Below are 23,666 nucleotides of genomic sequence, written 5' to 3'. Positions count from 1 at the left end.
AAACCACCCAACATGAAAGTCAGCTACATAAACATATTTGGGTGCACTGGCTGGTAAATTAGCTAAAAATTAAAAGTCATTTATATAGAATTTTCTTGCTGACAGGCCAGCAAGTACCTTGGACTTAGGGGATTGGATGTCTGTGGGGATAGATCAAATTGTGTACCTTCCCAAAAAATGGGTGAAATAAAGTTTTAAAGTGGTCATTAAGATAGTCTTGAGGATGTGCTGATAATAGCCAGCCCCTTAGTGCCTCTTTTTTTTCCCTACCTGTTCTTCCCTCGCAGTACAGTATTAGCCTTGGACATCGAAGACTTTGCTGGCATAGATTTGAAGGCTTTCTGCTTAAAGAACTGAGTAAATGAGATTTTTTTTTTTAAGTAATTTTATTTATTTTTTATTTTTTATTTTTTTTGGCTGCATTGGGTCTTTGTTGCTGTGTGCCGGCTTTCTGTCTAGTTGCGGCCAGCAGGGGCTACTCTTCATTGCGGTGTATAGGCTTCTTATTGCTGTGGAGCGCAGGCTCTAGGGCGCACGGGCTTCGGTAGTTGTAGCACGTGGGCTCAGTAGTTGTGGCTTGAGGGCTCTGGCGCACAGGCTTAGTTGCTCTGCAGCATGTGGGATCTTCCTGGACCAGGGCTCGAACCCGTGACCCCCACGTTGGCAGGCGGATTCTTAACCACTGCGCCACCAGGGAAGTCCAAGTTTGCTTGAGAGAATAAAATACACAAATCCTGTCTTTAGAAGCCCCATAATAGTAGAAACCAGCTGCTGGATAAAGAGGTTTTAGGTTTGAGTGACTTAAAATACAGCCAGTTCAGACTGCAGCATCAGGCCAATTGGATTAATAGTAGGTTGAAATTTAGATGCCTTCTCTCCTAAAGCCATGTAAGGAAATGTTAGTAAAATCAGTTTTCGGGGACTTCCCTGGCGGTCCAATGGTTTAGACTCCGCGCTTCCACTGCAGGGGGCATGGTTTCGATTCCTGGTCGGGGAAATAAGATCCTGCATGCCACGCGGTGTGGCCAAAAAAAAAAAAAATCAGTTTTGGTAAGATTTAACACAAATGACCTTTTATAAAAGGCTGATTCCCTACCAAAACGTCCCCCTTTCGTCCTTTTTAAGAAGTAGAGATGTGAAACTAACAATATGGTCTACTTTTAGATAGAGCTAGAACACAGTCACAGCTTGATGATGGGTAGGGCTTCTACCCTAACAGAATGGGGTCTCTAGCTTTTTCTTTCCCTACTCTTTGTTTTGAAAAATTTCAAACCGATTAATGGTTTGCTACATTTATTTCGTTGTAGTATATATACACACTTTTTTTCCTCAATCAGTTGAAAGTGAGTTCCAGACGTGACACTTTACCCCTAAATACTTTTTTTAAAATAAATTTTATTTATCTATTTTTGGCTGCATTGGGTCTTCGTTGCTGCACTTGGGCGTTTCTGTAGTTGCGGCGAGCGGGGGCTACTCTTCGTTGGGGTGCGCAGGCTTCTCATTGTGGTGGCTTCTCGTTGCAAGCACGGGCTCTAGGCACATGGGCTTCAGTAGTTGTGGCACGTGGGCTCAGTAGTTGTGGCTCATGGGCCCTAGAGCACAGGCTCAGTAGTTGTGGCACACGAGCTTAGTTGCTCCACAGCACATGGGATCTTCCCGGACCAGGGCTCAAACCTGTGTCCCCTGCATTGGCAGGTGGATTCTTAACCATTGCGCCACCAGGGAAGCCCCTACCCCTAAATACTTAAGCAACGTCTAAGAGAGAGGCCTTTTCCTCCTAAATAACCACAGTACCATTAACATGCTTCAAGAAGTTTGGCATAAAATATATACAATTGATTTTTCTGAAGAGGCCAGGCCAGTGGTGTAGAATGTCCTGCATCTGCATCTTCCTGATTGTTTCCTCATATTAAAATCCAGTTAAACGTTTCTGGCAAGGATATAGTAGTCCCCTTCCTTCCCTGCAGTTTTGCTTTCTGCAATTTGTTACCCATAGTAAACTGAGGTACAAAAATATTAAATGGAAAATTCCAGAAATAAACATGTTTTAAATTGAGCACCATTCTGAGTAGGGTAATGAAATCTTTTGCCTTCCCTCTCCATCCCATCCATCCCATTAGTCACTTAGTAGCTGTCTTAGTTATCAGGTTGACTATCGTGATATCACAGTGCTTGTGTTCAAATAACTTTACTTAATAATATCCCCGAAGTGCAAGAGTAGTAATGCTGGCAATTTGCATACGCTAAAGAGAACCTGAAAAGTGCTTCCTTTAAGTGAAAAGGTGAAAGTTCTTGACTTAATAAGGAAAGAAAAAAAAGTCCTATGCTGAGGGTGCTAAGGTCTAAGAACAACTCCAGGCTGTTTTATTGTGAAGAAGGAAAAAAATTTGTGCTAGTTTTGCTGTTGAACCTTGAACTGCAAAAGTTACAGCCACAGTGAGATAAGCGCTTAGTTAAGATGGAAAGACATTAAATTTGTACAATAAGATATTCTGAGGGAGAGAGAGAGACCACATTCACATAACTTTTATTACACTACATTTTTATTAGTTATTGTTAATCTCTTACTGTGCCTAATTTATAAATTAAACTTTATCATAGGTATGTATAGGAAAAAACATAGTCTTTACAGGGTTCATTCGGTACTATCCCCAGTTTCAGGCATCCACCGGGCGTCCTGGAATGTATCCCGCATGGGTAAGGGGGTACTACAGTACTACACAGATGATGTGAAATTCCAATTATATCGCCTCAAGACGCCTCAAGAGGGACATGATGTTAGTATGTCCAGCATTTTTTTTTTTTTTTTACATCTACCCATCAGCCGACGGAAGGCAACACAGTGTAGAAATAGGGTGAGAAAAGTCCTATGTTCAAATCCCATTCTATATAGCAGTTATATGACTATGGATAAGTTAGCTAACCCTCCTGTGCTTCTGTTTTATGATCTGAAAATGGGAGCTACTTTGCAGGCTTAGAATGAAAGATTAATAAGATTAGGTCTTATTCATTATAATCATTTTTATAATCATGGTGCTTAGGAAAATGGTTTAAGCCTAGCCATTCTTTCCTAAGCTTTGCTAGCTGCCAATGCAGTTTCTCCTGTTTGTTCAGATGCCAGGGCACTTGTCCTTAGCAGCACGTGGAGTCCATCTTCAATGTTTTGCAAAGGCAAGTTCATTTGGCCCACTTTTGCATAATTTTCCTACGTTGGGGAAGTTTGTTCAAAACTAAGAAAAGTGGGAGGGGGGAGGGTAAGCTGGGACGAAGTGAGAGTGGCATGGACTTATCTATACTAACAAATGTAAAATAGATAGCTAGTGGGAAGCAGCCACATAGCACAGGGAGATCAGCTTGGTGCTTTGTGACCACCTAGAGGGGTGGGGTAGGGAGGGTGGGAGGGAGACGCAAGAGGGAGGAGATATGGGGATATATGTATGTGTATAGCTGATTCACTTTGTTATACAGCAGAAACTAACACACCATTGTAAAGCAATTATACTCCAATAAAGATGTTAAAAAAAAAAAGAAGTGATGTGATTCTGTGGTAGCCTTGGCTCACCACAGCTGTGGTCATGCTTTTATTTATGATTAGCTTTCTGCCCAGCATTTTAATTCTAAAAGTATCATGTTAGAGCAAGTATTAAGCTCTGGAAGTAAATTCTGAAAATTTGGAGAATGTCATTTGTATTAATGTGCTAGGGCTGCCATAACAATACCACAGGCTTAAAGAACAGAAATTTAGGAGTTCCCTGATGGTCTAGTGGTTAGGATTTGGCACTTTCACTGCCGTGGCCCAGGTTCCATCCCCGGTTGGGAAACTGAGATCCCGGAAGCTGTGCGGCCAAAAAGAAGGAAAAAAAAAAACCACACACACAAAAAACCAAATTCATTTCTCACAATTCTGGAGGCTGGAAGTCCAAGATCAAGGTGCCAGCAGAGTTGGTTTCTGTTAAGACTGTCTGCCTTGCTTGCAGAGAGCTGCTTTCTCTCAGTTTCCTCACAAGGCCTTTTTCTCTGTGTGCACACATCTTTGGTGTCTCTTTTTTTTTTTTTTTGGCCACACTGCATGGCATGCAGGATCTTAGTTCCCCGACCAGGGATTGAACCGTCTCCCCTTCAGTGGAAGTGCAGAGTCCTAACCACTGGACCTCCAGGGAATTCCCTGGTGTCTCTTTTCTTATAAGGACACCAATCCTATTGGATTACAGCTCCACCCTTATGACCTCATTTAACCATAATCACCCGCTTAAAGGCTTTAGCTCTGAATAAAGGCACATTGGGGATTAGGGCTTCAACATATGAATTTGGATGGGTGGGGGCACAATTCAGTCCATAACATTAAAGACATACACCTGATTGGTATAAAAAGAGGTCAGGCCTTTGAGGCAGATAAGGATTCAACTCTTACCTATACAACTTTGTGGCCTTCGGCAAATAAGTTAATCCCTGTGACTGTCACTTTCCTTATATATATGTGAAGTAGGTATGACAGTACCATATGAGGATGCTATGAGGATCGGGGAAATATCTCTTCCCTAGAGGGAGATGACATGAATTAATGTGGGGATTAAGGTGGGGCTGGTGACCTGGAAACCCAGAAAGACCCGCAGATTCATAGGCTCCATTTGTCAGTTATCTGTGCTCTACCAGTAATAGGAAAAGTCAAAAGATAAAATCTGAAACCTGGTGAGATGGGAAAAGAAAACCTCAGAAAGAAGTAGCAGGGTAAAAAATTCACCCGTGATGAACACAGATGGAAAGATCCTCAACAAAATAGTAGGAAACAATTCAACAATATATTTGAAGTATCATACAACATTATCAAGTGGAATTTATTCCAGGAATGCAAGGATGGTTCAATATCCACAAATCAATCAACATGATACAGTAAGTCCCCTACATATGAACCTTCAAGTTGTGAACTTTCAAAGATGTGAACGTGCGTTCGTATGTCCAATCACTTGAGTTAGTTCACGTGTCTGGCATACTTTTCAAGGTACTTACTTGTAAGATTTAAAATGTTTTCTTTATATTTGTGTTTGTTTTTTATTATTATTTGTGTGAAAAATACTATAAACCTATTACAGTACAGTACTATATAGCCAATTGTGTTAGTTGGCTACCTAGGCTAACTTTGTTGGACTTATGAACAAATTGGACTTACAAACGCGTTCTCAGAACAGAACTTGGTTGTATGTAGGGGACTTAATGAACATCACATTAACAAAATAAAAGGATGAAAATTGTATGATCATCTCAATAGATGCAGATGTGATGAATTGGGAGATTGGGATTGACATATATATACTAATATGTATAAAATGGATAACTAATAAGAACCTGCTATATAAATAAAATTCAAAAAAATATAAAAACATAATAAATAACAAATTCCAGGTGTACCACTTGTGAATTTGACCAAATCTAAGCCTCATGTGCTTAATGGGAGTAACAGTGATTCATTGGGAGGTCAGGAGGATTAAATATTAAGTTGAGCCACATGAAATTGCTGTTTCTGGAGGTCAAAAACAGTGGTGGAATCTACCAAAATAGTTAGCATTCCTTTGCGCTAATGATTTTTCAAAAAATTTAGTCCTTTCCTCTTATCCTGTCTGCGGCATACTCCCGCTCAACTCTCTGGGTGGCCCTAGGGGTTCATAAGTTGCACACTGTTGACCTACCCTGTGGAAGCTAATAAATTCACCTTGGGACAGCCTTGTGAGATTTGGCAATTACTACAAGGATCTGGAGATACTTTCCAGCCAGCCACAAGCACATCCCTTGGGATCCAGAAACGTCAAGAGCCATGACAGCTCCATGCCCCAACGCACACAAACGCAGCACACTTTCTTTCTTAATATTTAGTTATTATTTATTTGGCTGCGCCGCATCGTCGTTGCTGCCTGTGGGATCTTTAGTTGCCTGGCATGCATGGGGGATCTAGTTCCCTGGCCAGGCCGGGTCCCTTGCATTGGGAGCGTGGAGTCTTAACCACTGCACCACTAGGGAAGTCCCAAACACAGCGCACTTTTGCTCTTCTTTCGAAGTCCTATTTTGTTCTTGTTTATCACTGTAAGACAGGTAGTGACGTTGGTTCCATTTTAAAATGTGGAAACTGAGGCCTAGAGAAGATCAGGTCTCATCCAAGGTCTCGGGCACAGCGTGGTGTTGGAAATAACGAAGGTTTGGCGTTACCAAGGCACTGCCTCTAGTTTGTGTGACCTCCACAAGGTCCTTGAACCTTTCTCTCTAGCCTGTTTCCTTTTGTAGAGACGGGAGCTAATACCTCCCTTTGTCATACCGCTCTTTTCCGTTCAATCCAGCCTCTCCCCGGTCCGCCCTTGGGGAGCTCCGGCTGTGGCGAGAGGACCTGTGCGGAAACACTGCGGGGAGCGCGTGCGCGCCAGGGCCTAACGGGCTCTGAGTCTGAGGGCGCGCACCCGCAGCCCCCCGGAAATATCGATATTTAATTTCGACTAGAGACATAACTTGGCTTGACATCCCCAGGCTCAGGCCGACTACGAGCACCACAGGGTGCTAGAAAGGAGGGACTGAAACAATCCAGCCCCCGGAAGGGCGGAACAGTTGAGCCAACCCTGCAGCAGGCGCGACCAGAAAGCTCGGGCGCTTACGGCCCTCACCTGCGCGCCGCCATCTTGCTCGAGGAGGGACCGCCTCTCTCCCGGCTGACAGCTGGTTAACCAGGAGGCGGGGCTCCGCGACTCGGCGGGGCGTGGCCAGGCGATGGCGACCGCGGAGCCCAGCGAACCTGGGGTGAGGTCGTCTCTCCCGGCACCCCGGCTCAGCGGGACCGGAGCTGCGGGGCCGCTCACCGAGCGAAGCGGCATTGGAGTCCCCTGGCTGGGGGAGCGGACCCCGGCGGCTGTGGAGAAGCGGGGGCCGTACATGGTGGCGCGCGCGCCTTCCAGTCAGGCCAAGCTGCGTGAGTGCGGCCCGATGAGGGGTCTCTGCTTGGGCGGGCTGCCGCGTCCCGGGCGGGCTCCGGAGCGCCGCTTGGTCGACCCCGGAGGGGCTCCTACAGCCCGCTCCCGCACCCGGAAGTCTGTTCGGAGAGCGGGCTCCTGGCGTTTGGGAGGCACGGCGGAGTGGGGAGCACCCCGCTGACCTGGCCCCTTTGACTTCCAGAGAAGCACCGGGACCTGGCTAAGGCAGTTCTGCGGAGAAAAGGAATGCTGGGGGCCGCGCCGAACCGCCCCGACTCTTCAGGGAAAAGGTCTCAGCAGGCGCCACCTCCTCTGTGCAAGCGTTTCCAGAGAAGGCCTTAGTGTAGTCTGGGAGACAGAGTACCCACGCTTAAGGCCCAGCTAGTGATGCCCCTGAGGCCAACCGGTCCGGTTCACTGTTTTCAAACGGGAAGAGGAACGACCTTGTCTTTCCCTTCCAGGATGTGATGACGTCAGGGAAGGAGCTTTGGAATAAGAGTTTTCGTCAGTGCCTAGGATCATTCACTGTCTAAATTAGGGGGGAGCATAGTGGCTGGGGTCCCCAGGAGTGAGGGTGGAGAGCAGTGTGGAAACAGCCAGGGCTGTATTTTTTTCTTAACAGCCGGTAAACTCTGAGGGCTGGATGGGACCTTATCCAGGGCCTCTTTTACAAAGAAGAGCTAAAGCAGGTGAAGGAATTTGTCTAAGGACTTTGGTTTTTCTGTTCTCTGGTTAAATAAGGTGGGGAGATGGGGCTTTTCCTGATTCATGAAAGAGGAGGTGTGCTTTTGCTCAGGATTAGCAGGGGGAGTGGTGTGGGGAAGTGCACATTCTGAGGAGCTGTGGCCAGATACATGACAGGGAGTGGTGGCTGTCCAGACAGAAGGCAAGTCAGGAGTAGTGCAGTTTTTTTTTTTTTTTTTTCTATAAGGGCGAGGACTCTGGCTTTCCCTGTGAAATGCTGGCGTTTCATCTATGCTTGGTCTGTCCCCCCATCTCCCCTCAGGTCAGTGAAGTTTAACAAGGGCTATACTGCTCTTAGTCAGAGTCCAGATGAAAACCTGGTGTCCCTCGACTCTGACAGGTGAGTGCCCTCCTTGAAAATACCCCTTGGGGAGTGACTTGGGTAAAATTTCAGATCTCTTGCTTCGCTTATTCCCTGTCTCTTCCAAGACCTTTTGTGCATGTTCCAGGGCTGCTGCTTCAGAGCACTCTCTCTTCCCAGGATGGCTTGCTTAGAGGACTCATAGGTGATCTTGCTGCTCTTGGATTTGAAGCACCAACCTTGTCTGGGGGACTCATCCTGCCCTATTATGTCTGCACTGTTAGTGACAGTGACCCTGTCCCTGCTGGAGCCAATGGAAGGAGCCATTTATACTCATGGCAGATTATGGGTTTGAGTTCTATGGTGTGTGGTCTTTGCTTCACAAGTCCTTCAGACCCCTTTGCATGCTGTGCACCTTGCCATTTGTAGCTGTGCTCCACGGGCATCTCCCCAAACTGACTGTCTTCCTTTTCTCCTAGTGATGGGGAGCTGGAATCCAGATACTCCTCCGGGTACTCCTCTGCAGAGGCAAGTCCAGAGCACCTTTCCGTGGTGGGGCCAGGCTGCAGGCAGTGTCACTGCCACTGCCAAATGCTTGTCTGGTTCCTGCTGTATGCATGGCACTGTGCTAGACTTCCAGTCTGTTCTCCAATCTTCTACTCTGCCCTCTTCCCCCAGCAGAAGTTTGGGTGTCTGAGGAGCGCTGTTGAAAGTCCAGGAGACCATAGACCCTTAGGGATGGAAATGACCTCGCTAGTCTTCTAATCCAGGCCACCACTTAGAAAAGGAATCCTCTTGATAAATCCCAGCTAAGTGTTTACCATCCTCTGTTTGTTTGAATGCTTCTTGTAATTGGGTAGTGAGTAGTGAGTACTACCTTCGAGAAACCTTGCTGCCTGTCTTCCCCGACCGGCACACACAATTCAGGTAGCTCATAGAGAAGTCTTCCTTGTTAATTGGAAGTGTCTCCTGCAGCTTGGACTTAGTGGTCCTAGTCCTGCCTCCAGTATCACACAGTAATTCTAGTCTCCCTTCTTTTTTTTTTTTTTTTTTTTTTTTTTTTTTTTTTTTTGCGGTACGCGGGCCTCTCACTGTTGCGGCCTCTCCCGTTGCGGAGCACAGGCTCCGGACGCCCAGGCTCAGCGGCCATGGCTCACGGGCCCAGCCGCTCCGCAGCATGTGGGATCTTCCCGGACCGGGGCACGAACCCGTGTCCCCTGCATCGGCAGGCGGACTCTCAACCACTGCGCCACCAGGGAAGCCCCTAGTCTCCCTTCTTTTGATTGTCTTTTGTCTGAGATTAGCATTTCTGTCCCTCCCCTGGCCATCCTCCACCAAGCTTGCTTTCTTCCAGGCCAACTTCTGTTCCTTCAGTTGTTCCATCTATGGGAACTGAGACAGAGATAGATACTCCTGGGCTGGCCTTTTGGACAGTTTCCAGAGTGACTGGCCCAGACAGAAACACGGGGACGTCAAGTTCTGGCATGTGCGGCTTACTGCCTTTGACAGAGATGAAGTGCTGGGGACCTGACTGTATACCACTGGTATTTCTTCCTTATTCTCCTGGAAACCCTTGGCCGCCCCCTGAGTTTCTGCCAGAGAATACGGGCAGTTTGAAAATTGTATCCTTAAACCTCTGGGTGCCTAAGATTGTTAAAAAAAAGAAAAAAAAATTAGCCAAGAACCAGAGAAAGTCCTACACTCTGCAGTCACATTCTCCTTCTGCTCAGTGGAATTGGTGAAGCCGGGCTGACAGGTTCCACTTTGCAAGCAATGAGCTCTGTTGGCATCAAAGGATGACATGTCTAACTGGCAGTGCAGAAAAAGCTATTCCCCACCCCGTTCAACTCTAACCCATATTCCTCTACTCTTCTGCCCGATTGTTCTGTTATCATTGTTCCATATTCTTCAGCCTTCATAGGGACCAATCTGGGTTCCCAGTGGGAATGGTCAGGTCTTGACTTTCAAACATAATCTGTAATCTGATATTTATATCAGCTTTCTCAGGATTCTTTAGTGAGGGCAGCTTCCCTGGGGGCTAGTGACAATGCAGCCTGGATAGTACTGGCTCAGGCCCCTGGATGTCCCTCCCTGCTGGGTGAAGCACTTCTTCCTATAATCCAGGGTTGTGTGGGCTTGGCCTGAGGGTGGGGCATGCATAGTAAGGAAATGTGGGTCTGCCTTTTGGGCAGCAGTTACTTCTGCCTTGTAGCCTGGCTTATAGTTCTCTCCTGTCCTGCTCTTAGCAGGTGAACCAGGATGTGAGCCGGCAGCTGCTCCAGGATGGGTACCACCTGGATGAGATTCCAGATGATGAGGACTTGGACCTCATTCCCCCCAAGCCTATGACCTCCTCAACATGCTCCTGCTGCTGGTGCTGTCTTAGGGATGCTTCCTCCTGTACCCTCCAGTAGACATAACCCCCTAAGATGGGCCCTGCTCACCATGACTGCAAAGTCCTGTTGGCCCTTCATCGGTCACAGAGTGCAGTGGGAACTGCTGTCAACCCCAGAATCACTGGAGACACTGACCCTCTGGGAAAGTCAGTGACCGCAGTTACCCCATACCTGGTGCTTCTCAGGCCAGAGGCCCCCATCTGGGCCACAGGGGATAGGTGGAATTCTGCAGTTTTCCTCTGCTGTTGGAGTAGAGTTTGGAGAAACCACTTTAATAAGGGAAGGAACAGAGGAATTCTGGTTCTTATGGTGAGTGACAAAGTTGGCTAAGAGAAAAACTTGCAGCAGACATCTTTGTCACCATGCCCTGTGGAGGGGAAAGGGAGCTTCTGCGCCCAGGCTGTGGTGGATGTGTTGTGTGGAGGCAGAGAACAGCACTTTATGGCTTGCAGCTGGGAGTCTTTGAAAAAGAATTTAACTATTTGGGAGCAATCCAGTTCAAGAAATTCGATATGCTCTCCTCCTCTTCCTAGCTCCAAAATGGGTTACCTGTTTGACCTTCAGGAGAACATAAAGCAGGGCCCTTTGGCCCTCTTCCAGTTGTTCCTGTTTGACTGTACAGCAGGCTGCTTAATGGCACAACCTGATCAAGGCTTCCAGAATCCCTGGAAGCAGAGCATTCCCATCTGGTCCAACTGTCTGGGTGAGCTTAGTAACTTGGTCCATCCATCCTTAGAGAAAAACTGCTCTACTGTGTAGACAAAATTTGTCTTTCCTTGGTTGCTATTCTTCACCTTGGTCTTAGCTAGTATCTTCACCCAGCCCTTGAGCTAAGGTTGGGTGAAGGTTCTGGAGCTCGCCCTGGAAGCCTGCACTTTCTGCTTACCAGCAGAGGGAGCTGCAGGAGTAGTTAGGTGCCTTCCCATTTAACTTTATTTTTTCCCCCACCCCGGCCGCACCACGGCTTGTGGTAATGTTGGTTCCCTGACCAGGGAGGGATGAAACCCAGGCCCTTGCAGTGGAAGCGCGGAGTCCTAACCACTGGACCGCCAGGGAATTCCCCTATTTAACTTTTTACACTTGAGGAGCAGCAATGGGTGAAAAGTATACTGGTGCAGGTATGTGGCCTTTGACAGAGACAGGGGCTCACAGACAGGATGAGGGACCTGTGAAAGCTCCCACGGCCCCCACCTGAGGAAATAATCTTGCCGTTGCAGAGGGCCTCCCTTCACCCTAGGGAAAGCCATTCTGTTGCATCCAGATTCCTCTGACCACAGCATGGGCCTCACAGTGGATACTCAGGATTGGGCTTTACAGTAAACCTCTAGGTTCAATACAGCCTCTTTCAGTCCCCAGTATGAAAACACCAAAAGGTCGGCATCATCTCCCGTGACCCCCAGTAGATAGCATCTCTTGCGATACCAGACCTCTGTCTGGAATTTAATTTTTTAGTGGTTCTCTTTTTTTTTTGGCCTTACCTAAAACCAAATGGCACTGAATGGGAGTGGACAAGGTTCCCAGCCTAAGGGGTAGGGTAGTCAGGATTGTGTGGCCCCAACTTGGGAACTTGCCCAGTCTGTTGCTTCATTTGGTTAGAACAGAGTAGCCTGAGTGTTTGACAGCTGCTGGGGGTGAGGATGGCAGCAGGACCCCAAGAACAAGGCCCTCCGGTGGTTGCTGTTATAAAGCCACACTGGTGTATTTGGCTGCACCTCTCCCCGTAATGTTTCAGAGCTGGTTGACCCTGTGTGGAAGGCATTAAATTTGTAGAAAAAGTTGCAGGAACACTGTACAGCAAGGAAGGGTAGAAATGGTTGATTGCTTGGGGCTAGAAGCCATGAATGTCATGAATAAAGCCTAATGTCACGAATAAAGGCACCAAGGTGTCTAGAACCAGACTGCCTTAATTAAAAGTGCTGGGTGTTTTGCAGGTGACAGCACTCTGAGGAGACAGGGAGGTGTTCAGGCTTACCTCACAGATGGGAGTGGTACTGTAAGGTGTTTATTCTACATAACTCTTGGCTTAGGCTTCTATAGCTCTGTAAGTTTGTAAGAATAAATACAATCATGCTAGTTGAGCCTGAGTCTGTGTTGCAATAGGATTTTTAACAAAGGCCTAGACCACGGTCATTGCCCCTTCTGAATTCTGAAATGAAGAAATAGCCTAATAGCCCCAACTGTTCTTCTGAGGACTGCCTCTCCTTTCTCCTGTTCCCAATAGGCGTCATTTTCAGGCCTGCTCATTGGAGACCATGGATGGTATGGGCCTTTGCCTATCACTTCTCATTAGAATGAATTCCCTTTGGCAGACCCTTTCTTCCCAGGTTTTGTTTTGTTTTTCAGGGTTTTTTTTTTTTTTCAGCTGAAGAAAATTTACTGGAAGCCAAAAAAAGCTGAACAGATTGGCTAGAACTTTTTTGAAGGTCGTTGCCTGGAATTCCATTGTACAGGTCTAGTGTGGGCAGCAGCCCAGAAAGATTCTTCTGTGTGAGATTAACCCCTTACGTACAGGAAGGAGCCAGTAGCCTGGGTCTCTGCTTGGTCTGGGGTGATAGCATCTAAGACTGCTAGTCAGAAACCTCAGTGGCAAAACACACAGCTGTGCCACCTCCTGGGTGTGTCCCACCTCTAGAGGGTAGGCACAGGGAGAGTAGATGCCCTCATAGGTACTTCCTGCCAATGTAGAAAAAAGTAGCTTGATTTCTCTTCACAACACTAATTAGATTGTCCTGTCCTTTAGCCCCTGTATATACAGTGACTGAATGTGCTCTAGAGAAGTGGTTGACAACCTTTGTGAAGGGCCAGTCTACATTTGGCTTTGCAGGCCATACAGTTCGGTGCACCTACTCAACTTTGCCATTGTAGCCTGAATGGAGCTGGACAGTATGTAAATGAAGGTGTGGCCAGATCCAGCCTGCTGGCCTTAGCCTGATGATCCCTGCCCTAAAGCCAACTAAAGCACCGGAGAGAAGAACCTCTGCACTGACAATGCCTTTCTTTAGACCCATCTTCCACTGTCTGCAGGGCTGGAGGGCCCAAGGTTTGCCTGCAAGCTCTGCAGCTGAGGCTACAGCAGGCTATCTCTCCCAAACCTTCCTTTAAAAGGCCTCTGGAGTCTAGCCTGCCTACCTCCCTCAGGAAGCTGTCTGAAACAGGAATAAAGCAGAAACTGGACAACATCCAGGGAGGGCTCTTTCAGCCCGCTTCAGGGACTGGAATGGCAAAGGCTGAGTGCTCTTTAGCCCACAGGCCTCAACACAGGTGATCTTTAATTGATTTGACACAGCAACATTAGTCCACAGGCCTACCCTTTTCCCTCCTTCTCTGCACTGAGGAAATGGGCAGTCCCGGGGCCAGAACCCTGTTCTTCCAAATTAATTACCTATCTTGCTGTGACTGATGCTGAGCTAATCATAGATTTTACCACCCTGCCTAATGCTATAGGCTGGAACAGAGCTGCCGCTTCGTGCATCGAGGAGAGCCTGGCTCAAGGGTGGCAAGAATACAAGGGGAGTATCAGCCCTCAATTCTCCTACCAGGAAGAAGATGGTTCAGCCTAGGCCTGCTCAGGAGTCACTGACTTCAAGCTCTTCTACCCCAGCTCTTTCAGGGTATACCCAAACAGCCCGGAACAGGGAAAGGATTTGGGCTGGGCCTGAGGAGGTGAGGCTGGCCAGGATGTAGGGTGACTGGCAGAGAAGAGCCAGGAAGGCTGTGGCCTCTACAGCAGGCAGCAGGCACGGAACATCAGCAGGTCCGTAGGCAGCGTGAGCTTCAGTAAGACACTCTCATTGGCCCCAATGAAGAGCACCCCACCACGCTTCAGGGAGATTGCGGCCTGGGCTGTGCGGCTGCTGGCTGTCACTGTCCCCTGCACCATCAGGAGGATACTGGCAGAGTCCAGCGCCAAGACCCTGTATTCAGTGACAGAGCCAGGCACCTGGGCAGAAAGAAACAGCAAGTTGGAGCAGGGTTTGAGCTGCTGTTAGCTCACAGGGGTCCTGGGACAACCCCAAGGACAGTGAGAGGGAGAGCTCTGCCGCCTTCTCCCCCACGGCTCGGGCTTTTGTCAGCACGGAGGCCCTTGTCTGGTCCCTGGTGCAGAGAGCCACAGACAGGCCCCGTGGCCATTCTCCCACCACGTTAGCTTGGCAGAAAGGAAACCCAGCCCCAGGTATACTCCACATTGTGGCCCTTGCCAGCGTTCTTCACGCCACACAAAAAACACCCACCACAGCCCTCTCACCTCCATCTTCATAACGGTGAAGTCTGGCACAGGGGGATCATAGATAGAGAGGTAGGGGTCTTCCTGACTCCATGCTGGAGGAAAAAGCCTGTCCTGGCTGGGGCTGGGGATATAGCTGAGCATTTCACACAAAGTTGGCACATCGATGAACTTGGGTGTCAGGCCAGCGCGCACCGTGTTGTCCGAACATGCCATGCACTCCACGCAGTCTGGGGACAGACAGTTGTCATGTGGTAAGCTAATGAAGGATGCCTTGGAATTTGGCTCTCCAGGGCGGGGCCTTCTAACTTGAGTGCCACGAGCTCCCTGTAGAATCAGATAAAGATGTGTGAATTGCGTCTTCTGTGAGAATAGGCTAAGATAAGATACCAAAACAGGTGACACATCACCTGCCATTGTCAAGGGGAGTCATGTTATCCCCTGGAGGAGCCCCAACCCTCTGGAGATTTTGTATTCTCCCCTTCTACCACAGAATCCTGTCCACGAGTGGATAAACGGCCAACAGTCAAAATGTGACACCGTTCTGTGGCAATGGGTTTTTTTTGTCTTGTTTTTTTGTTTTTTAGGGGTTTTTTTGTGGTACGCGGGCCTCTCACTGTTGGGGCCTCTCCTGTTGCGGAGCACAGGCTCCGGACGCGCAGGCTCAGTGGCCATGGCTCACGGGCCTAGCCGCTCCACGGCATGTGGGATCTTCCTGGATCGGGGCACGAACCCGTGTCCCCTGCATCGGCAGGCGGACTCTCAACCACTGCGCCACCGAGGAAGTCCGGCAATGTGTTTTTTAACATAAAATCTCTGTGAAGACAGGACAGACCTGTGAAGGCAGGGAAGAGAACAATGGCCTTGATACAATATAGCCTGGATTCAAACTGTGGTTCCCACACATATTGACAGGTCTTAACGTGAGAGCATCATGACCTTACAGGGGCGGTGTGAGGATCCAAGCAGTTGTCCAACTCAATCTGGCATTCATCATCCCTATTGGTCACTTCCCTGCTGACCCCAGGAACCCTGGGAGGTCAGAGCTGGATGGGACTTTAAAAGTGGTCTCCTCGACCACCCCCTCCTGTTTTGTCCAGATGGGGAAACAAGGCCTGAGGCAGATGGCAGTGGGGCTCACTGCTGAAATGCGGCTCACCTCCTTTCAGGTAGGCATGGGGCACGTTGGCCTCCAGAAACATGGCCTCCCCCGGCTTCAGGGTAAGCAGGTTCAGGAAGTAGATGGCAAAGCATCCGATATCACCTGGGTACCGCTGGTGCAGCTGCAGCAAGAGGTCCCCATAGATGTCCTCCATGTTGTTTCCAGCAGCCACTGAGGGTCACAGAGCACCCCAAGGCCACTTAGGAACCCTCAGTGGTGTTCACAGCCCCCTCCTGGCCAAGGAGAGTCCTGGAGAAGACCCTACCCAAGGAATCCAGAAACTGGTGGGCATATTCTCCTCGTCACATCCCCCACCCTTTGGGGGCCAGCCTTCCTTGATATTCCAGCCTACACAGATGGCCGTTTCCCCCATTTTGACTATCTATATGCCCACCACTCTACTAGGCACTAAAAGGGCTAGAGTGTAGTCCTTTTAGACAGTGTTTCTCAACCTCAGCATTATTGACATTTGGGGACAGGTAATTCTTTGTTGTGGGGACTGTCCTGTGCATTGCAGAATGTTCAGTAGCATCCCTGGCCTCCACCCACGAGATACCACTGGCACCCCAAACCTGGGTTTGACAACCAAAAATGTCTCCAGACTGCCAGTGTCCCCTGGTTGATAACCTCTGCTCTAGGAGCTTAGAATCTAGTTAGGAGATAACTCAAGGGTTCCATGCGGGGTGACCAACTGTCCCAGTTAGCCCAGGCCTTTCCCTTAACACTGAAAATCACTCAGTCCCAGGCAAACTGAGATGGTTGGTCACCCCAGATAGCATGAGGCAGGATGCAACCAAGGGCCAAAATGTGTCCTGGAGGCAGCAGGGGAGATGAGGTCAGCTTGAGCAAGAGTGGTGGCAGAAGGCTTCTTGGGAACTGGGGGGAGGAGGGGAGGGTGGTGAGCTGGGCTTCCTTGACTGTGGAGAGAAGGGGGAGGGTGTCTCTAAGTAAAAGCAGAGTGTGTCAGTGCCACAATGAAGAGACCAGTTGGTCTGGATTGGAGGGTTGTTTTGAGTCTTCATACAGACACATGACGAATGCCTACTCTGTTATAAGCACTGTGGGGACACACGAAGGTCAAGGAGACAGGTCTCTGGCCTAGAGAAAACTCCAGTTTTAACAGGTGTGCATGTGATGATATCTACACACAGGTGTTAAGGGCTATACCTGACGTATGAATGGGGTGTTATGGGAGCTCTGAGCAGAAGTAATCAGCTCTGCTGTGAGTGCAAGAAGCCCTAAAGGGAGAGGCATACAAGCAGAGAAGACAGCAAAAAACAAGACAAAACAAACGTAGGATATGCCTGGGTAAAATAAATAGTTCCCTGTGGGTCAAAGGTAGTAGGGGAAATGGGTAGAAACAGAACCAGAAGAGCTCTGGGCTTGCCTGGAAAAGGAGCTGGGGCCTCATCACGTGTGCCATATAAGCACCCAGCAGAAGAGTCCATTCTGCCTTGTTTTTCACTACTTGTATTGACTCTCCAACCCAAAGGTGACACAACCATACCCATCACAGTCATTTCCTGAACTCTCCTTAGTTAGCACAAGGTCGGGCACAGAGCAGGTATTTAAGGAAAGATCTACTGATTGAGAGCTCTGGACTTCAGGCCTTTGGAGGAGAGAGAGGATCCCTTCATCTCCTTCCTGCTCTCTAGCCCCAAAGTATAAAACCCTCCATGGAGAGCAGCTAGAAGCAGCACTCAACCTAGGGCCTTGTTCCACAAAGACTGGGAAAGAAATGCTAAGTCACTAACAGGCCACCTAAGTCAGGCCCGTTTTGGTGCTCTACTTGAACAAAGGGGTTGAGAACCCTATCCCCACAGCCTAGTGTCTGTGCCAGGGGCCCAGGACGGGGCAGTGCACCCAGGCCTGAGACACCTACCTTGCTGGGAGATCCGCTTCACCAACAGGTTGAGCTGCTCCACCACTACCTTCTTCTCATTCTTCATCAGGTGGGAGAAACAGCTCCGCAGAGCAGAGGCCACAGCCTGGGAGTCACAGCTCAGGCTCTGCTTCAGCTGTGTTGCTGCATTATCTCCAATTAGAAACTGGAACTCGGGCACCTCTGCAGGAAGGTCAGGCCAGGGCCCATATCAGGAATGGTTAAGATGGAACTGGCAAACGTGGGAAGCTGGAGGAGGCCTCCCCATCTCATCCCTAACCAAGGAGCCACGCAATGCTATGCAAGCTTTGCAGTGAAAAGCGACAGCTCACCACCAACCCTCAGCAATCACACCTGAGCCTGGTCTCATGGACCTGTCCTTGGAGTGTCAAGAATTCATGAGGCCAACCAGCCCCTCAGTTCCTGTGACATTCAGCCTCTGTTCTCTGCTACTGTTCCAGCTCTGCCCTGGGCTGCCCATGCATCCTAGGCCAATATGCATGCTCTCAGCATTTTGCCCAACCTTACTTGTCAGAAAGGTCACAATCTCCTCAACTGGCCGGAAGCCACATAAGCCCTGGAAGGGGGTGAGGGCAATGGCCATCTCTGGCTTATGGTTGGCATCGGGGTAGTGCTGTGGAGCCTGGAGGTGCAGCTTCTCTGCCAGCTCCTGTGGGATGGCCAGGGAAGAGGAGAATGGTTAAGGTGCAGCCATCATCTAGGAAGACACCAGTCTCACCCAGACCTTGTTCTCGACACTCCCCAGTCAGCTTCCTACCTCTGGCACTGAGCCCAGTCAAGGCATAATTCAGAAACTCGGGGCTCAGCCAGCCCAAGGCAGGCACGTGGACCAACTGTCGGGGAGAGGTGGGGCAGGCTTTAAGAGGACTGTGAATCAGGAAACCCAAACACCAAGCCAAGCTCTGACACTAACAAGCTGTGTGACTTTGGGTAAATCCCTTTCTTCTCTGGGTCTTACTTTGCTCATCTAGAAATGAGGAGTTTGGACAGACAAATGCTTAGGCTGTGACTCACAGGCTTGTGCAGAAAGACATGGGAGTGGAGCTGAGGCAGTGACTAGGGTACTTGCCCTGCCTTGGAAGGTAAACTCTTTGAGAGAGCCAGGTGGAAAAATGGCAGATATAAATAGTCCTGGGTTGGCTGAGGGGAGCCCAGGAACAAGTGTGGAGAAGCTCCCCTGGCACAGGCTGGTCAGCTGTCCACTTAAACTTAGCTGCTACATGTGTCACCAGCAATTGGCTTGGCAGAGCTAAATTGGGAGTTGACAGGCTTGAATTTAATTTGGGGCTGGAGTCTGGCATGGGCAGGGTAAAAGCAGCAGTAAAAGTTGTGGGAGGGCCTTGACATAAGTTCTTCTCTACCCTGACCTCTGTGCCCTACCCTGATCCTGTACCTTGTTAGGGTGTGCCTGGATAGACAGGGCCGTTTCAACTGAGAGCACTTTGAAGAGAAAGGGCAGCTTGCCATTAAAGGTGTCCTTGACCTTCGAACCCAAGCAGTCCTGGTTCTCAGCAATCCACTGGCCTAGGGTCTTCTGCAAGATGCTGTTGTCAAGGATCTTGGCATCTCCCCGGGGGTGGGTCCCCATCCACAGCTGTAAAAACAGGAAACTTGGGAGGGAAAAAGGAAGAAGCCGGCACCACCCACTGGCCTGCCCCAATCTGTTACCCTGTGCTCCCCACAGGGCAGCCAAGTTCTAAAATGGGACTCCCAAGACCGGGTATAAATGCTCATATCATCACAGACATACATGAGGGCAGAAGACCCAGAACACCAGGAGTCAGGAGACCCAAGCTCTAGTCCAGGATCTGCCTCCAACCAGCTGTGGAGGCTTGGGCTAGTTATTTCCTGTCTCTGGGTATCAGTTTCTTCATCTGTCTAGTGAGGAGAATGAAACCTGCATTGTCAAGGTCACTGAAAAGTTCTGACTCTCAGGTGGCTCTGTGAGGGGTTAACATTCGTTTATTCTAGTCTCAGAAGTAGAGGCTAAGCCTTCCTGTGCTTTGGCTTTTTCTCTACTAAATGGGCAGGAAAAAAATATATTTTAGGTTATTAAAAATGTCAAACTTAGTCAAAGTCAAAATTTTAATTGTCAAGGAGGGCTGAATTAAAATTCAGTAAGTGCTGGGACTTCCCTGGTGGTGCAGTGGTTAAGAATCCGTCTCCAAAGCAGGGAATGTGGGTTCGATCCCTGGTCCAGGAAGATCCCAAATGCCACAGAGCAACTAAGCCTGTGCGCCACAACTACTGAGCCTGTGCTCTAGAGCCCGCGAGCTACAACTACTGAAGCCCATGTGCCACGACTACTGAAGCCCACGTGCCTAGAGCCCGTGCTCCGCAACAAGAGAAGCCACCGAAATGAGAAGCCCGTGCACCACAACGAAGAGTAGCCCCCGCTTACTGCAACTAGAGAAAGCCCGCGCAGCAACGAAGACCCAATGTAGCCATAAATAAATAAATAAAATAAAATAAAAGTCAGTAAGTACTGACAGTTCTTGGGAAATTCCAGTCTATTATGACAAAACCTCACTTCTGGTGCTATCATGTGGGTTCATCAACCTGCACAGATCTCAAAAGCCAAGGAGGCCTCCTCTCTCTTTCCTGTCTTCCCTTCCCAGCTGATTCACATGACTTGCCTGGGGCCCCGTGAGTGGAGGAGTACCTTGGTCCCACCTGCTGGTAAAGTAGGCTAAAATACAGCCCGGGTCTCACCTCTGCATATGGTTTGTCCTCTGAGATCTGGGCCAGTGGGTCACTGCTAGCCAGCAGCCGAGCCACTTCACTGTTGGAACCCATCTTCCCCCAGGCATACTGCTGCACCACACAGGAAAGTGGGAATACTGGGGGTACAGACAGAGCGTCAGTTTCCACTCCACTCCTGAGGCCTGACCCTCCTGTCCCGGGGAAACTACACCCTAGCTGAGGGTTCTGTCTGGGGGATACAAATAAGGAGTTTGCAGGTTGTTAGTTGAGACCCTTCTGCAGGCCTCGATGTTCCCATCTCTAAGACCGGCAGTAAAGATCTTCTGCTGACGTGAGGCAGATAGTTGCGTTAAGGTGACGGGGAGAGGGTGGCAGGAATCTATTTCCACCGCACCGGGTCCCGAAGTAACCCACGCGCAGCCCCCTCCCCTCAAGACCCTTCTTCGAGGGCTGCAATAACGGCTCAATTCCCATCGCAGGTGCCCCCTCCTCTGCCCGGCGCCCATCCATCTTTCCGCAGAGCCCCGCGGGTGGGTTCTACCTGGTATATCAAGTCGGGAAGGGTCCGAGGACGCGACCCACCCCCACGCTCGCTGGCACCCCGGCCAACAGCCCACCTCTCTGAGCGGCCATCTTCGCGGCACCAGACCTGGCTTCTAGCACGTATACGTTTCCCGGCAGGACCCTCGGCCCTTCTGCCCCCAGAGCTTCATGGGAAATGTAGTTTCTTGAGCGCCTTTTCGGAGACCCGTGCGCCCGTTGTGGCCACTCCCCGCACTCTGAATCCCTCTTCCACCCTCCAGCTCTCAGAACGAATACCCGCCAGTCCAGAGGCTTCCAGCCCGCAATCTTAGGTCTCAGTATTCATTTATTCGTTCATTCACCAGGCACACATTTATTGAGAACCTGGTAAATGCCACGGACTGTTCTGAGGGCTGGAGATACATCCGAGAACGAGATGACGATTACTTTGCCTTTGTAGAGCTTACATTCTTGTGAAGGAAAAACAAAGGCCCTATGGTGGGAACGTGGAAATGTGCCTGTCATTTTACGGAGTAAATAGCAAAGAGGCCAGAGTGGCTGGAGCAGAGTGAGCAGGAAGGGTGGAAGTGAGGTGGTTAGAGAGGAAAGGCAATGAGCAGAACTTTGTAGGCTATTGTCACGACTTCAGGTTTTCATTAGCCGGTTTGAGCAAAGAATTGTTATGATCTAATCAGGAACTCACTAATGCTTGATGATGATGGCAAATGTCATATGCAAGGCCCTTAATCTGAGTTTCAGTTTCTTCCTCTGTAAAATGGGGATGATAATGCTGGACTGACAGGCTTGCTGGAGGGTGAGATGGGATGATGTGGGACTCAGGAAGGTAGTCAGTGATTGGTGCTCCTCTGATTCTTCCTGCCCTAAGTACTGCAGGACTCAGAACCCTAGCTTCTCCTCCAGGCTGAGCTGTTCACAAGTCACACACACAGAAGTCAAGGGAAGTCACCAGGAGTCCTGCATTGTGAAGGCTGGGCTTGGCCTTGGCTGTGGAGTAATCTTGCTATATCCTGGAGAGAAAGGCTCTGACATACAGATCTCCTCAGTCAACAACCCAGGAAGAGGGCAGCCAGCTGGAGGGGCCCAGGAGCATAGCAGCCAAAGCTCCAGGGAACCTGGAGTAAGGGCCTATAATCCTGACTCTGCCTCCTCTTTCCTCCCGCACTGATTCCCATGGCCTCTACCACACATGTCCAGGGGAAAGAGGGGTACTGTTTTCTCTGCAATGTTCTGCCCAGCTATGGACATCGACCTCCCTAAGGGTCCCCTGGCTCAGATAAATCAGCCTGCATTTCAAAGGAAGCTTCACCATACACTAAGGAATAAGAAAATGAACCATACAAACAGCACATCTCACATACCTCCTAGCTTTGAATACCTCTCCTTCCTCTCATCCCCACTCCTCCAGCAATATGAACCTTCTGGGAGAAGAATGAGGGGTTAGTCTAGGCATAGGGAGTTCTTAGAGCACCTCCCACTATCACCATCACTGAAGTCAAGTTAGAGTCCCTTCCTCACAGTACCTCTGCACAGGGAAGGAAGAACTTAAGATTGTTGGGACAGAGCCCCCACCCCTTACCACCCTCCCTACACACAGAAAAATATATCTAGAAGGGAAACTAGGGTGTTTGGAGAGCCTAGAACCTTTCACCCTTAACTCTTGCTTGTCTACCTCTAATAGAACTGATCACACTTTGTTACCTAGTGATGATCTGCTTTCCTCTCTCTCCTTCTAGACCATATGTCTAATTCATCTTCACATTTCTGCCAGTGCCCAGCTGATGCTCAAGTGATAATAGCAGCTAACATTTATTTATTATGCACTAACGATTATGCTAGCCCTTTTCAAGAATTCTCAGGACAACCCTATGAGATAGGTACTGTCATTAGCCCCATTTTCGAGATGAGAAAAATGGGTCTTGGAGAGGTAACAGGTCCAAGAGCATAGAGTTCCAATCTGCTATACCTCCTCCCTTGTTGAACAAGTTAATGAGTGAATAAATGTATGATGTCTCTCTCAGAGGGAAGTAGACAGATCCCAGGGGTCTTCAGAGATAGATGGGTGGACAAGCTTCACGTTGGTGATATCAAATTCCATTCTTTCTTCAACAGTCCAGCAATGTATGAGGCTGGGCAGACAAGGAGGAGGCAGGACAGCCTCATGTTGTGTGGACTGCTCTCCTCTCAGGCTGCAGACAGCAAAGATCTCTGTGTTGCCTGTGATACTGTGATAGAATAACTGGCTCCTGGCAAGAGTTCCTAAAAGCTTTATAATTTCCTAAGCAGTAAGAGTACTAGGGGCATCTTTTGTTCTAATACTTGGTCTTTGACCCTGGTTCCTGACACGGAGCTCCTAAATCCCATGGAATTCCCTGGGTGATCAGAGCATCTTTTATCCTAATGAGGCAACTGTTGGTGGCCTCCTGGATAGCATCAGGATGGGGGCTGGTCACCAGAAAGACTAAGCCACAATTAGAAGCTTGGAACCTTCAGCCACACCTCCCATCTTACGGGGAAGGGAGAGATCGAATTAACAGTTGATCACGCCTACATGATGATGCCTCCATAAAAATACCTGAACTACTGGTTTAGAGAGCTTCTGCAGTTGAACACATCTCCTTACCAGAAGGGTGGCAACCCCCAGCTCTACAAGGACAGAAGCTCCTGCGCTCAGAACCCAGACCTCGCCCTATGTATCTCTTCAACTGGCCATTCATCTGAATTCTTTATCATCTCCTTTATTAT

General features: G+C 49.1%; 2 protein-coding genes across 9 annotated transcripts; one reads left to right on the top strand and one right to left on the bottom strand.

Moving 5' to 3' along the window:
* Positions 1 to 6,694: 6,694 nt before the first annotated feature.
* Positions 6,695 to 12,610, top strand: FAM219B (family with sequence similarity 219 member B). 2 transcript variants are annotated; one of them, XM_082618532.1, is made up of 5 exons: positions 6,695 to 6,946; positions 7,150 to 7,237; positions 7,954 to 8,031; positions 8,472 to 8,520; positions 10,242 to 12,610. In XM_082618532.1, exons 1-5 carry the CDS (start codon positions 6,748 to 6,750, stop codon positions 10,404 to 10,406), a joined length of 579 nt encoding a protein of 192 aa, XP_082474658.1. In that variant the 5' UTR covers positions 6,695 to 6,747; the 3' UTR covers positions 10,407 to 12,610. The 2 variants fall into 2 exon arrangements, with proteins under 2 accessions (XP_082474658.1, XP_082474657.1); XM_082618531.1 differs by having other exon boundaries at positions 6,696 to 6,946; positions 10,239 to 12,610.
* A 1,012-nt stretch (positions 12,611 to 13,622) lies between these two features.
* MPI (mannose phosphate isomerase) lies at positions 13,623 to 21,055 on the bottom strand. Of its 7 annotated transcripts, none has more exons than XM_082618524.1 (8): positions 20,999 to 21,055; positions 20,391 to 20,518; positions 19,072 to 19,288; positions 18,186 to 18,327; positions 17,658 to 17,840; positions 15,773 to 15,946; positions 14,635 to 14,843; positions 13,623 to 14,328 (listed from the first exon to the last, which is right to left on the bottom strand). In XM_082618524.1, exons 2-8 carry the CDS (start codon positions 20,486 to 20,488, stop codon positions 14,110 to 14,112), a joined length of 1,242 nt encoding a protein of 413 aa, XP_082474650.1. In that variant the 5' UTR covers positions 20,489 to 20,518; positions 20,999 to 21,055; the 3' UTR covers positions 13,623 to 14,109. The 7 variants fall into 7 exon arrangements, with proteins under 7 accessions (XP_082474650.1, XP_082474649.1, XP_082474651.1 ...); XM_082618523.1 differs by having other exon boundaries at positions 19,072 to 19,272; XM_082618525.1 differs by having other exon boundaries at positions 20,923 to 21,006.
* Between the last annotated feature and the right edge of the window lie 2,611 nt (positions 21,056 to 23,666).

Source organism: Mesoplodon mirus, assembly GCF_964341445.2.
Source record: "Mesoplodon mirus genome assembly, chromosome: 4".
Classification (NCBI taxonomy): Eukaryota; Metazoa; Chordata; class Mammalia; order Artiodactyla; family Ziphiidae; genus Mesoplodon; species Mesoplodon mirus.
This window is presented reverse-complemented; position numbering and strand designations above follow the sequence as displayed.

Bases quoted from the DNA above. Each gene is read 5' to 3' on its own strand.
- FAM219B (XM_082618531.1), top strand. From the start codon at position 6,748: ATGGCGACCGCGGAGCCCAGCGAACCTGGGGTGAGGTCGTCTCTCCCG. The intron at 8,032-8,471 runs GTGAGTGCCCTC...CTTTTCTCCTAG, and splicing joins GTGTCCCTCGACTCTGACAG to TGATGGGGAGCTGGAATCCA. The intron at 8,521-10,238 runs GCAAGTCCAGAG...TCCTGCTCTTAG, and splicing joins CCGGGTACTCCTCTGCAGAG to CAGGTGAACCAGGATGTGAG.
- MPI (XM_082618523.1), bottom strand. The intron at 17,841-18,185 runs GTAAGGTTGGGC...ACCTTCCTGCAG, and splicing joins GATTGTGACCTTTCTGACAA to AGGTGCCCGAGTTCCAGTTT. The intron at 15,947-17,657 runs GTAGGTGTCTCA...TGTGACCCTCAG, and splicing joins GAAGCGGATCTCCCAGCAAG to TGGCTGCTGGAAACAACATG.